General features: G+C 38.2%; 1 protein-coding gene across 1 annotated transcript; it reads left to right on the top strand.

Moving 5' to 3' along the window:
* On the top strand, window positions 13940-14431 carry LOC108660695. The gene has a single exon (XM_018114955.1). It carries the CDS (start codon window positions 13940-13942, stop codon window positions 14429-14431), a length of 492 nt encoding a protein of 163 aa, XP_017970444.1.

The raw sequence follows: 14895 nt of genomic DNA, 5'->3' as shown, positions 1-14895 counted from the left end.
GCATAAGAAAGGTAGAAATCAAGCTAAAGTCGAAAAATCTTACTGTTAGACGCGTAAACGGACGAAAAACACGATTTTCCCTTTGAATTTTCTAGTTTTTTTTTGGTTTTTCTCTTTTCTTCCTTTCCTCTCTATTTTCTCTCTTGTTCTCTCCTTATGGCCGGCCATCACCTGATGTGGGGTTTAAATGGGTTGACTTTCCTTTAAGAAAATATTAAATCATTAAAAAGTGTCATGTGTCATTTCCCATTGGCCTGTTTTTAAAATTTCATCCTTTAAACTTCAATTTTTCACCACTTAGAATACCATAGTTATTCATACCAAAAATAAATAAATCCTATAATTTTGAAAAGTTTTGGGTGGTGAAAATTACAGTTTTAACCCTGGGGTGACAAAATTATCGTTTTGCCCCTGTGTTTCGAAAATTATCGAAATTGAAATTTTTCACTTCCTATCATTAAATTATACTCCAAATAGTTAATCTTGGTCAAAAATTTCACTCCATGATCAAATTATTATCTTAGGTGACAAAATGACGATTTTACCCCTAAACATCAAAATTTTCAAATTTTCGCCAAATGAGCCCTCGAACTCAGAACAATCATTTTTAGTCATTCCTGGTATGTAAAATATTAAATTTCATCTTACGATTCCTACTTGAACAAGTTCGAAGTTAAATCAACTCAAGTGTACCGTTAGGTACAATACCGGGTTTCGTCTATTTTTAGGAACTTTCCTAGCATAATAACATGCTACTCAGTTCATGTATGTCATGACATGTGTTTATAGGGTCAAGTTTTACATTAGATGAACTACGTGATCAATTGTACTTCATCTCTTCTCCATTTCTTGTTCACTTAAAGTGTGCAAGGCACTCTAAATTGTAGACTAAGCTTAGAAGGCTTAGGGATTCTTGTAAGGTTTTGGAGCTTGAGTTAGAAGCTCACCTTGTAAAAATGTTGTGGAAGTTGTTAATTTCAATGGTTTAGTGAAGTTGGCTTGAAACTCCTTGATTGGGAGATCGAGGTAGTGGATGTAGGTTAAAGGGACTGAACCACTATAAATATATGTGTTTTGTCCACTGTTCTCTACCTTCTCCTTACTTGGTGCCTTTTAACTTTAACAAGTTTTAGACCTTCCATTTCAAAATTATACAAAAAGTTTTTCAAGCTCAAGAGGTTCCTTTAAAATATTTTTTAAGTACTATTAACCCCCCTTCAATACTCCATAGGGACCAACAAGTGCTATCAGATCCTAACCCTTGATTTTAAGGCTTAACATCTTTAAGGTAGATCCAATGGCTACTCAAAATTCTAATGACGTTAAGGGTCAATCTGTGAGACCTCAACCTCTATAGGCTTGTAACTAAGTATAGATGTAATAATACGAGCTAGGGGTAGTTTCGTCATTTTCTCTAATAAGCTTCCAGAAGAAAGTTTTATGATATTTTAAGGCTTAAATGGGTATAAGACTGCATAAATGATGTGTGCTGATGAAAACAAGAAGAAAACTAGAAGTTTCAACAATTTTCATAATAGGGGCAAAATGGTCATTTTTCACCTCGAGTTAAAATTTTAAGTTTTTATTAACCCGAGCCTGTTTAGACCATTATGGATATTATCCCAGTGTTAAAAGAGCACAAAGATTGCATAAAAGATTGGATGAGAGTAAGTTAATTTGTGGTGGGGTATTTTCGTAATTTTAAAGGAAAGGATAAGGTTGCCAATAAATACCTTGAATTTCCAACAGCTTCTTGAACTTTCTAGCAGCTGGTCTTCTTCTTCCCTTCTCCTCTCTCACGTTTCTTCAAACTCCATGAAAGCTTGATTTTTAAACTTCCATAACTTTCTCTCTCTAGCTCCAATTTTCATGCTTTTGGTGCACCCTTCCATAAACCATTGTGCTATTTCATCTTTTCACTCCAAAAACCTTGAAATATCTTGTTTTCATACTTTCTCTCACTAATTGGGCATTTTAGAGAGAGAAAGAGAGAATCACTCCATTGATTTGAAAGCTATTGGAAGAGAATCCAACTACAAAGGAACCCTAGGGTGAGTGATGCACCAAGTTTGATTTTTAGCCGTAGAAAATGGCTAATAATTGTGATTTATGAGCTGTTTTATTGTTTAGTATGTTCATTACTTTTTAGTGATTAAGATAGTGAACATAGATAGCCATTTAAAGTGGCAATTGAAAACTAGCTAAGAGATAGCTTTTAGAGTTCATAGTGTGTAAATTGATCTATTATTGATGTTAATGTGATCCTAGGTTTTTAAGGAAGCAACATCATTCCAATTGGATCATTAGGGGAATTTAAGTCAACTAAAAGTTCTACAATTAATTGGTGAGTGGACTACCTTCAAAACTGATTTTTGGGAATATGATGGATTTGACAAAGTGTTTGAATGATTTTATATAATTTTTCATGAAAATGAATGCCTTGGGAACAAGCTTTTCAGAAAAGGTTTATGTTATGAAATGTGATTATTATGGATTTCTATGTGGCTGCATTATGTTGATATACATATTTGCTTGAGTATAATGTTGTGTAATTATATTGACTCGGCTATGTGCAAGTAGGAAGTGCGCATAAGCCGAGGATGACCCGGTTATGTGCGAGTAGGGAGTGTGCATAACTCGGTGATGACCCAGCCATGTGCGAGTAGGGAGTACGCATGAGCTGGTGATGATGATGATGGGATGGTGTGATGATGATGATGGGTATATATATATATATATATATGTAAATATGTGTGTTATAGGAAATTGATGGATAATGGGTTATGGTTGTAATGCATGTGAAACTTGACATGTTAAACCTTGAGAAATTGTTATGTGTTTTCATGTTGGTTTGGACCTTTTGGCAGGGTGGTTTTTCCTTTAGGAGAAAGGTAAATTTTGCATTGATGCCCTGTATTTCGCTGCAGCGAGAAACTCTCGGGTTTTGAAAGGGTACACTAACCGAAAACTCGCTGTAGCGAGGATGCATTTTTGCTACAGCAAGAATGACACTGTAGCTTCTCGTTGCAGCGAAATGCATTCTCGCTGCAGTGAAAAACTTTCTGTTTTCTGGGTTGTAATTTTGCTGCAGCGAGAAACATTCTGTTTCTAGGTAAAAATTTCACTACAGCGAGATTCAATTTCGCTGCAGCGAAAAACTTTCTGTTTTGGTCTCTTATCTTGTCCAATTGCTGCCCTATCTTTCACTTCTTTGCTACCATATGGGAGCATGGACTTCCAACATTAGGGATTAAAAGAGTTAAGTTTAAAATGAGGAGGTTTAGTGAGAAACCCTCGGCCAGTTGAGAAACCCTCGTTCGGTTAATAACTAAATTCCAACGTCGCTGCAACGAAAATTCATTCTCGCTGCAGCGAAGATTCGTTGTTGTATTTGACTTGCTTGTGCAATATTGAAGCTTTCATTCTCCAAATGATTCGCTATGTATGGGTTCATGATTTTTAAATGATTAATCACTTAAGGGCTCGATAAGGGGTTTTATTAGGAATGAACCAAATTGCATTGTTTTGAAACTAGTGCATCATGATTTTAAATTTTCCTTTATTGCTGCTTGTTCCCTTCCTTGTTCACTCACTGGATTATACTTACCATTTCAAATTCATGTTTTCAGACCACGAGGCAGCTAGTAACTAGGACGAGGTATCCTTGTAAACCTGTGTCCATCTTTTGGTAGGTGTCTCGGCTTTCAGTAGCTGTACATTCATCCGAGTCCCTCCGCTGGAAGTCAAGTCTTCTTTTTGAGATGTATGGGCGAATCTAATGTACATTATTGGAATACATGTTGTAGATAATGTATGTATATAATAAATGAGAAATGCCAATACGAGTTGGCAATGTCTATTACTATTTTGATTTTAAGTTTTGAAAAATGACTTAGCAGTTTATGATGGAATTATGAACACGTCGAACTATTAGGCTTGCTTGGGCTTAGTGGACTACGTCCATTGGGCCCATGCGTCTATCAGGGCCCAAAATCTAGGTAATGATAATGTTGGTATCAGAGCCCTAGGTTTGTCTAGGTCCTAGAACTTCCTTTTGTTGGTCCAGCGGAGAATCGGGTCTTTATGTGGGAACTCCAGTTGTGAAGTGTGAACCACGACACATTTTATAACCAAGTGACCGCATAGATTCCTTATCTTAGAAACTACCTTTTGCCTTAAGTATGATTATGAAATGTGTTTAATAATAGGTGTTTGCTCTTGTCTAGGTAAGAATGCCGCCTAAGACACGAGCCGCCTCAAGACGGATGGGGGAGCAAGATGCTCCTATTGAGATGGTAGGTAGGCCACGGGCATCCACCCGGAGGGGCGAGGTCGACGTGGTAGGGCCACTAGGCCGGTGAGGGTGGATACACCTGTGAGTAGGCTAAAGGAGGGATAGTTGTCAAGTGATGTAGATAGACACCCAGCTGGGGGTATTACCATTGAGGATTTAGCGGTAGGCCTACAGGGAGTCAATCGGGTTGTAGAGATGATGGCGACCCATATGAAGGATATACAGAGGGTAGTAGAGGGGAGACCTACAGTACAAGAATCTCGTAGCTCCCAAGGATAGGTTGATCGCCAACATCATGAGGTAGAGAGGGGACCTTTAGAGATTTCTCTTCCTGACTTTCTCAAGCTTAAGCCTCCAACATTTTCAAGGTCAGATACATCGAAGAAACCCCAAGTTTTCTTGGATAAGATAGAGAAAATTTTTAAGGCTTTGGGATGTTCTAGTGTTCGATCAGTTGAGCTAGCCGCTTTCCAATTAGAGGATATGGCGCAAGAGTGGTATAGCTCTTTATGTAGAGGCAGATCGACTGATGCAGCACCTTTGGCCTGGAGTGAGTTTAGTGCAGCCTTTTTGGATCGGTTCGTACCACCCAATGTACGTAATGCTAGAGCCAGAGAGTTTGAGACTTTAGTACAGACTTCTAGCATGACGGTGTCTGAGTATGATATCAAGTTCACACAGTTGTCTCGGTATATTCCCTACCTCATTTCTACTAAGGAGATGAAGATTCAGAGGTTTCTGGATGGGTTAGTAGAGCCACTATTTAGGGTTGTGGCATCTTGAGATTTCACTACCATTCTGCAGCAATAGATTGTGCTCAGAACATTGAGATAAGGACTAGTGAGAGTAAGGCTGCGAAGGATAGAACAAAGAGGGCCAAGATAGAGGGTTATCAAGGCCGTAGAGATTTCAGCAATGGTGGTTCGTCTTCTAGCCATCAGGGTCCACAGAGGGACTCACGATTACCTCAGCAGGGGAGTGACATGCCTAGTGTTAATACTAGGATGGGACAGAGAACCTTCAGTTCTAGGAAGCAGTAAGATTCCAGACAGAGTAGTCAAGTCACCCACCCTTGTGATACTTGTGGAAAACGACATAGTGGACGATGCTTCCTTACCACAAGAACTTGTTTCGGGTACGGTCAACCTGGGTATATTAGGAGGGATTGTCCGAGGGCTCAGCAATCACAATATTCTACTCGTGGTTCCACCCAGCCAGCTTCGTTTGCTCCTTCAGTTGTTGCCTCATCTGGACGGGAGGCTAGTGGATCGAGAGGTAGAGGTGCTGGTACTTCCTCTCAAGGCAGGCCATCTGGGTTCGGACATCAGAGTTTTGTTGGTAGAGGCCAGGCGAGAGTGTTTGCTTTAACACAACAAGAGGCTCAGACTTCCAATGCCGTGGTCTCAAGTATTCTCTCCATTTGTAATATGAATGCTCAGATACTATTTGATCCTGGTGCGACCTATTCTTTTATCTCTCCATGTTTTGCATCTCGGTTGGGTAGAGATCGTGTTAGGAGAGAGGAACAATTAGTGGTGTCTACTCCTTTAAAGGAGATATTTGTGGCCGAATGGGAATATGAGTCTTGTGTAGTGCGAGTCAAAGACAAAGACACTTCGGTGAATCTAGTTGTGTTAGACACCTTCGACTTTGATGTGATCTTGGGGATGGATTGGTTATCACCTTACCATGCTAGTGTGGACTGCTATCATAAATTGGTTAGATTTGATTTTCCCGGTGAACCATCATTTAGTATTCAGGGGGATAGGAGTAATGCTCTAACCAATTTGATATCGGTCATTTCTGCTAGAAGATTATTACGACAAGGTTGTATAGGTTACTTGGCCATGGTAAGGGATACTCAGGGGAAGGTTGGAGATGTAAGTCAAGTGTCGGTGGTGAAGGAGTTCATGGATGTATTTCCTGAGGAATTACCAAGTTTACCTCCCGAACGGGAGATTAAATTTTGTATAGATTTGATTCCCGACACTAGACCTATATCCATACCCCTATATAGAATGGCACCTGTAGAGCTTAAAGAGCTTAAGGATCAGTTGGAGGATTTGTTGGATAAAGGTTTCATTCGTCCTAGTGTATCCTCATGGGGAGCACTGGTGTTATTTGTGAAGAAGAAAGATGGGTCACTTAGGCTGTGCATTGATTACCGACAGCTTAATAAAGTGACAATAAAGAATAAGTATCCACTTCCAAGGATAGATGATTTATTTGATCAACTGAAAGGAGCACAATGTTTCTCTAAGATAAATTTGCGATCTGGGTACCATCAATTGAGGATCCAGAATGAAGATATACCCAAGACTGCATTTCGAACAAGATATAGGCACTATGAGTTCTTGGTGATGTCATTTGGGCTCACGAATGCTCCTGCAGCCTTTATGGATTTGATGAATCGAGTGTTCAAGCCTTATTTGGATAAATTTGTGGTGGTGTTTATTGATGACATCTTGATATATTCGAATAGCCGAGAGGAGCATGAGCAACATCTTAAGATAGTGCCCCAAATTTTGAGAGAACATCAATTGTATGCTAAGTTCTCCAAGTGTGAGTTTTGGCTCGAAGGTGTTACATTTTTGGGGCATGCGGTATCTAAGGATGGGGTACAAGTTGATTCAAAGAAAGTTGAAGCAGTGGAAAAATGGCCAAGGCCAACATCAGTTACAGAGATTAGAAGCTTTATGGGTTTGGCTGGCTATTATCGTCGCTTTGTAAAGGACTTCTCTAAAATAGTCACCCCTCTGACTAAGTTGACACGCAAGGATACAAAATTTGAGTGGTATGATGCTTGTGAGGATAGCTTTGAGAAGCTTAAGGCATGTCTCACTACAGCTCCAGTATTAAGCTTACCTCAAGGCACGGGGGGTTATACGGTATTCTGTGATGCATCGCGGGTTGGTTTAGGGTGTGTATTAATGCAGCACGGGAAGGTGATTGCGTATGCATCCAGGCAACTTAAAAGGCATGAGCAGAATTACCCCGCACACGATTTGGAAATGGTAGCAATCGTGTTTGCCTTGTAAATTTGGAGACATTATTTTTATGGTGAGACTTGTGAGATATATACGGACCACAAAAGTTTGAAGTATATATTTCAGCAGAGGGATCTTAACTTACGGCAAAGTAGATGGATGGAGTTGCTAAAGGATTATGATTGTACTATTCTTTACCATCCCGGTAAGGCCAATGTAGTGGCGGATGCTTTGAGTCAAAAATCAATGAGAAGTTTGGCGCATATTTCTACAAAAAGGAGATCCTTGGTTAGGGAGATCCATAGCTTGGAAGACATAGGTGTGCATTTGGAAGTTACGGAGACAGATGCTTTGCTAGTACATTTTAGAGTGAGGCCTATCTTAATGGACCGAATCAAAGAGGCACAAAGTAAAGATGATTTCGTAGCTAAGGCCTTAGAGAATTCTCAAGTAAGGAAAGGAAAAATGTTTACCAAAGGCATAGATGGAGTGTTGAGGTATGGAACCAGACTTTATGTGCCTGATGGTGACAAGTTGAGGAGAGAAATATTGGAGGAAGCTCACATGGCAGTTTATGTGGTACATCCAAGGGCTACAAAGATGTATCAAGATTTGAAAGAGGTGTATTGGTGGGAAGGACTCAAGAGAGATGTAGCTGAGTTTATCTCCAAGTGCTTGGTTTGTCAGTAGGTTAAAGCTGAGCATCAAAAGCCTGTAGGGCTACTACAGCCATTACCAGTGCCCGAGTGGAAGCGGGAACATATTGCTATGGACTTTGTAACGAGTTTGCCTGGAACTAGTGTCGGTTATGACTCGATTTGGATCATAATAGACCGATTAACAAAGTCAACCCATTTTCTTTCGATTAAGACTACTTACGGGGCTACCCAATACGCTCGAGTTTATGTGGATGAGATAGTACGACTGCATGGTATCCCCATTTCTATAGTATCTAACAGAGGAGCTTAGTTTACTAGTAGGTTTTGGGGAAAGTTACAAGAAGCATTGGGCACTAAGTTGGATTTCAGCACAACGTTCCACCCTCAGACTGATGGACAGTCTGAACGGACCATACAGACATTAGAGGATATGTTAAGGGCTTGTGTGATAGACCTTGGGGTCAGGTGGGATCAATATCTACCCTTAGTGGAATTTGCCTACAACAACAGTTCCAATCTAGCATCCAAATGGCACCATTTGAGGCATTGTATGCACGGAGGTGTAGGTCACCCATTGGATGGCTAGAGGTGGGAGAAAGGAAACTTTTGGGGCTTGAGTTGGTGCAGGATGCCACTGAGAAAATAAACATGATCCGTCAGAGGATGTTAATAGCACAAAGTAGACAGAAATCATATGCTGATAATTGACGGAGAGACTTGGAGTTCCAAGTAGGATATCATGTATTTTTAAAAGTTTCGCCAACTAAAGGGGTAATGAGGTTTGGCAAGAAAGGGAAGTTAAGTCCTCGGTATATAGGACCCTTCAAGATTTTAGAAAGGGTTGGAGCAGTGGCATATCGTTTGGCATTACCGCCAGACCTTTCAAATTTTCATCCCGTGTTTCATGTGTCCATGCTTAGGAAGTACAACCCAAATCCATCACATGTAGTACGGTATGAAACCATTCAGTTGCAAGATGATCTAACCTGTGAGGAGCAACCGGTAGCTATCCTTGATAGGTAAGTTAAAAAGCTCTGTTCAAAGGAAGTAGCATAAGTGAAAGTGTTGTGGCGGAATCACATTAGCGATGAGGTAACGTGGGAAATCGAGGAGGAAATGCGAACAAAGTATCCTCATCTTTTTGATACTTAGAGGTACGTTATCTTACAGTGAATTTAAATTCGGGGATCGAATTTCTTTAAGTGGGGGAGAATGTGAGACCTCAACCTCTATAGGGTTGTAACTAAGTATAGATGTAATAATACGACTAAGGGTAGTTTCGTCATTTTCTTTAATAAGCTTCCAGAAGAAAGTTTTATGATATTTTAAGGCTTAAATGGGTATAAGATTGCATAAATGATGTGTGCTGATGAAAACACGAAGAAAACTAGAAGTTTCAATAATTTTCATAACAGGGGCAAAATGGTCATTTTTCACCTCGAGTTAAAATTTTAAGTTTTTATGAACCCGAGCATGTTTAGACCATTATGGATATTGTCTTAGTGTTAAAAGAGCAAAAAGATTGCATAAAAGATTGGAGGAGAGTAAGTTAATTGGTGGAGGGGTATTTTCGCACTTTTAAAGGAAAGGATAAGGTTGCCTATAAATACCTTAAATTTCCAGCAGCTTCTTGAATTTTCCAGCAGCTGGTCTTCTTCTTCCCTTCTCCTCTCTCACGTTTCTTTTAACTCCATGGAAGCTTGATTTTCAAGCTTCCATAACCTTCTCTCTCTAGCTCCAATTTTCATGCTTTTGGTGCACCCTTCCATAAACCCTTGTGCTATTTCATCTTCTCAGTTCAAAAACCTTAAACTATCTTGTTTTCATACTTTCTCTCACTAGTTGGGCATTTTAGAGAGAGAAAGAGAGAATCACTCCATTGATTTGGAAGCTATTGGAAGAGAATCCAACTACAAAGGAACCCTAGGGTGAATGATGCACCAAGTTTGATTTTTAGCTGTAGAAAATGGCTAGTAATTGTGATTTATGAGTTGTTTCATTGTTTAGTATGTTCATTACTTTTTAGTGATTAAGATAGTGAACATAAATAGCCATTTAAAGTGGTAATTGAAAACTAGCTAAGAGATAGCTTTTAGAGTTCATGGTGTGTAAATTGATCTATTGTTGATGTTAATGTGATCCTAGGTTTTTAAGGAAGCACCATCATTCCAATTCGATCATTAGGGGAATTTGAGTCAACTAAAAGTTCTATAATTAATTGGTGAGTGGACTACCTTCAAAACTGATTTTGGGAATATGATGGACTTGACAAAATGGTTGAATGATTTTATACAATTTTTCATGAAAATGAATGCCTTGGGAACAAGCTTTTGAGAAAAGGTTTATGTTATGAAATGTGATTATTATGGATTTCTATGTGGCTGCATTATGTTGATATACATATTTGCTTGAGTATAATGTTGTGTAATTATATTGACTCGGTTATGTGCAAGTAGGGAGTGCGCATAAGCCGAGGATGACCCGGTTATGTGTGAGTAGGGAGTGCGCATAACCCGGTGATGACCCAACCATGTACGAGTAGGGAGTGCGCATGAGTTGGTGATGATGATGATGGGATGGTGTGATGATGATGATGGGTATATATATATATATGTAAATATGTGTGTTATAGGAAATTGATGGATAATGGGTTATGGTTGTAATGCATGTGAAACTTGACATGTTAAACCTTGAGAAATTGTTATGTGTTTTCATGTTGGTTTGGACCTTTTGGCAGGGTGGTTTTTCCTTTGAGAGAAAGGTAAATTTTGCATTGATGCCCTGTATTTCGTTGCAGCGAGAATCAGTGAGAAGCTCTCGGATTTTAAGGGGTACACTGGCCGAAAACTTGCTTTAGCGAGGATGCATTTTTGCTGCAGCAAGAATGACACTGTAGTTTCTCGCTGCAGCGAAATGCATTCTCACTGCAGTGAGAAACTTTCTGTTTTCTGAGTTTCAATTTCGCTGTAGCGAGATTCAATCTCGTTACAACGAGAAACATTCTGTTTCTGGGTAAAAATTTCGCTGCCGCGAGATTCAATCTTGCTGCAGTGAAAAACTTTCTGTTTTGGTCTCTTTTCTTGTCTAATTGCTACCCTATCTTTCACGTCTTTGCTACCATATGGGAGCATGGACTTCCAACATTAGGGATTAAAAGAGTTAAGTTTAAAATGAGGAGGTTTAGTGAGAAACCCTCAGCCAGTTGAGAAACCCTCGTTCGGTTAATAACTAAATTCCAACGTCGTTGCAACGAAAATTCATTCTCGCTGCAGCGAAGATTCGTTGTTGTATTTGACTTGCTTGTGCAATATTGAAGCTTTCATTCTCCAAATGATTCGCTATGTATGGGTTCATGATTTTCAAATGAATAATCACTTAAGGGCTCAATAAGGGGTTTTATTAGGAATGAACCAAATTGCATTGTTTTGAAACTAGTGCATCATGATTTTAAATTTTCCTTTGTTGTTGCTTGTTCCCTTCTTTGTTCAGTCACTGGGTGTATACTCACCATTTCAAATTCATGTTTTCAGATCACGAGGCAGCCGGTAACTAGGATGAGGTATCCTTGTAGACCTGTGTCCATCTTTTGGTAGGTGTCTCGGCATTCAGTAGCTGTACATTCATCCGAGTCCCTTCGCTGGAAGTCAAGTCTTCTTTTTGAGATGTATAGGCGAACCTAATGTACATTATTGGAATACATGTTGTAGATAATGTATGTATATATTAAATGAGAAATGCCAATATGAGTTGGCAATGTCTATTACTATTTTGATTTTAAGTTTTTAAAAATGACTTAGCGGTTTATGATGGAATGATGAACACGTCAGACTATTAGGCTTGCTTGGGCTTAGTGCACTACGTCCATTGGGCCCATGCGCCGTTCATGGCCCGAAATTTGGGTCGTGACACAATCCACAAATATGTTTCCTTTATTTGATGGAACCAATCACCAATTTTGGAGTACTGGAATGTTCATTTATGTTAAGGCTTGTCACTATGAGATGGGGGACGTCATTACTGCTGGTCTTTTCATCCTTATAAATACTAATTTGGTAAATGGTGAGAAAACTACCAAAGATAAAAATAAGAGGACAGAAGCTAAAATAAGGAGTGTACAAATAAACTCCAAGGCCATGCACACTCTCATTTATGCACTTGATTATAGAGAATACAATAGAGTTTTCCCGTGAAAAAGTGCCAAGAAAATTTGGAAAAAATTAGAAGAATTATATGATGAAACAAAGAAAGAAAATGAATTGTAAGACAAGTCTAATCAATGCTCAACAAGCAAAAATGCAAATGCAGATAAGAAATGAAGTGAAGATGAATCCTCATGTAACAACAACTCTTTGAATGTTACCAGCGTTCGAGACTTTCGAGAGAACCCACCAAGTGCTGAACAAGCCTTATTAGAAATTACCGTTAATTCATTATACTCATTCACCAATCTATGTTATTGCTTTAAATCGTATAACCCTTATGACATGGTTTGAACAATAGACATAGTAAATCAACTTGATCTTTATTCTATATAATTGTAAGTAAATACATCATAGTCTAAAATCTCCAATTGTACATTTATATCAAGACCAGTATCCATTTACCAAAAAGAAAAAAATACATTACAAGGACTTGACCTCTAGCAGCGGAGTGACTCGGAATAAAATGCTATGAGATGCCGTTACCTATCCGCGGTGGACTATAAATGCCAATGAATGCACGCTAGGCCGATCACTATCTACAAAAGGGAGATAAGGGGTGAGTGTCACAGACTCAGTGATAATCGGCTTCGTGAACAGGGTGTTGATGGGAAACAAGCATAAAGCAGATAAATATTTATCAAATTTTTGGAAAATTAATTTTAGCCTTGGATTAAAAATATATATATATATATTATTTTGGTATTAATTAATGAGATTAATTGATTGGACAAAATAAAATTATTTTCTCAAATTGGGTTAAAATTAAAATTAAAATTGAGGATTTTAAAAAGGTCATAAAAATTCAAAAGAGTGTCAAATAGATGTGATTCTAACACGCAGCGGAAGCAAGCAAGATTGAAAAGAATTACAAGTTGTAATTTTATTTTATTTTTTCTACGATGAACATTAATGTGGCTTATTATATATATAAATATTTATATGTATTTATATGATGATATTAGATATTATTTGTATGCTTGAAAACATGTCATCTAGAATTAAGGTGCCAACATCTCTTAAGGAATGCCATGCATACATTATGTATTTTAGTTTAAAAGGAGTTTTATACTATGAGATACATAATGAATATAGGAAAATAAATAACATCTAGATAAGATGGTAATATGGACTTAGTTATATACTCAAAGCATTTAGTTGGAAACATAACCAAGCCCATAATTTGACTTAGGATATTCTAAATATGCATCTAGAAAATTCGGTAAAAAAAGGTCAATCAAAACCTTTAGTAATCATAGAGTCCTAGAGTTATAGAGTCCACAGTCTCCATTGTTGGCCCATTAGCATGTGAAACATGTCACTCCCTACAGGCGGACATGAATCTAGATCATGATGGACTAGGTCTCTGAAAGGATAAATCCTTTTAGGTGGATTATAAAGTGAGACCTCCCATAAAGGATCACTGAGTAAGGAGCTTAAAAGAATTAAACAATGGTTGTTACACTCAACATGAATTTACTATTAACCTACCTACAGTAGCTCTATTAGTAAACTTCGTGGACCAAATGAAGGAGCTCCTTAACCATGTTAAGTATGAAGATACTGGGCAATATAGTTAAGTGGGAGGGTCCCAGTTTAGTTGGTAGTAAATTCTCACGGCCCATAGTCAATTAATTTATTACAGAAAGGTAGATGACCGTCAAACCAATAATATAATTTATAAGGTTTTATATATTGTCATCATTTATATATGCATCATGAAATGTTCAAAGTCTATGAATAACTAGTATGCTTACATAATTTCAAATGTACTTTCAGAAATATATCTACATCACAAATATGAATCCACTTTCAATTTTGCTGAACAAATGCACTCTAAATGGTGATAACTACTTTGAATGGAAAAGAAATCTTAATATTGTCCTTAATTATGACAAGATCACATGGGTTCTTTCTGACCGTGAGCTTGAAGCACTAACTCTCCTGTTAACTCCACAAGATATTGAATATCATAAGAAGTGGCATGATGTAAACGAGCTGGCTAAATGCTATATACTGGCCTTTATGAACAGTATATTGCAAAAGCAGCATGTAGGTATGGGTAATGCTGCTGACATAATATTGCACCTATATGAGATGTTCGGTACAACAACTAGATCTACTAAGGTGAAAGCAATTAATGCTTTTAAGGACCTTAAGCAGAAACCTAAGGAGCCACTTAGAGATTTCATGCTGAAAGTGATCTCTTGTCTCAATGAGGCAGAACTAAATGGTGCTGAGATAAATGCGAAAATGCAAATATCAATGATTGTTCATAGCTTGAATTCGTAATTTTCACTGTTCAAATTGGATTATGAACTGCACACAAGGGATTACACCCTAAGTGGGCTAATGAATGATCTTCAAAATGTGGAGGAGGTTCTTGATTTGAAAAAGAAGCTTGAAGCACATGCAATTTCCACTTCTAAGCCCAAACCCAAGGGTAAAAAGAAGATAGTTGGAAATAAAAATATTTCTTAGGGCTCAGTGGGAGCAAAGAAAAAGCCCATGAAGAAAAAGACTGCTTTAAAAGACAACACCAAAGGAAAATGTTTCCATTGTCGTGTGAAAGGACATTGGAAGCGAAATCGCAAGGTCTACCTTAAAGAAATCCAGAAGAATAAACAAGGTATGGGTTTTCTAAATATGTTAGAAGCCTGTTTAGTGTTTGATTCTATAGATACTTGGATAGTAGATTCTGGAGCCACTAACCATGTTTGCAATTCTTTACAGGGGTTTCAACAAAGGAGAAAACT

This window comes from Theobroma cacao, chromosome 2, assembly GCF_000208745.1.
Source record: "Theobroma cacao cultivar B97-61/B2 chromosome 2, Criollo_cocoa_genome_V2, whole genome shotgun sequence".
Taxonomy (NCBI): Eukaryota; Viridiplantae; Streptophyta; class Magnoliopsida; order Malvales; family Malvaceae; genus Theobroma; species Theobroma cacao.
The sequence above is the reverse complement of the archived record's forward strand: the minus strand, read 5'-3'. Positions and strand labels throughout refer to the sequence as shown.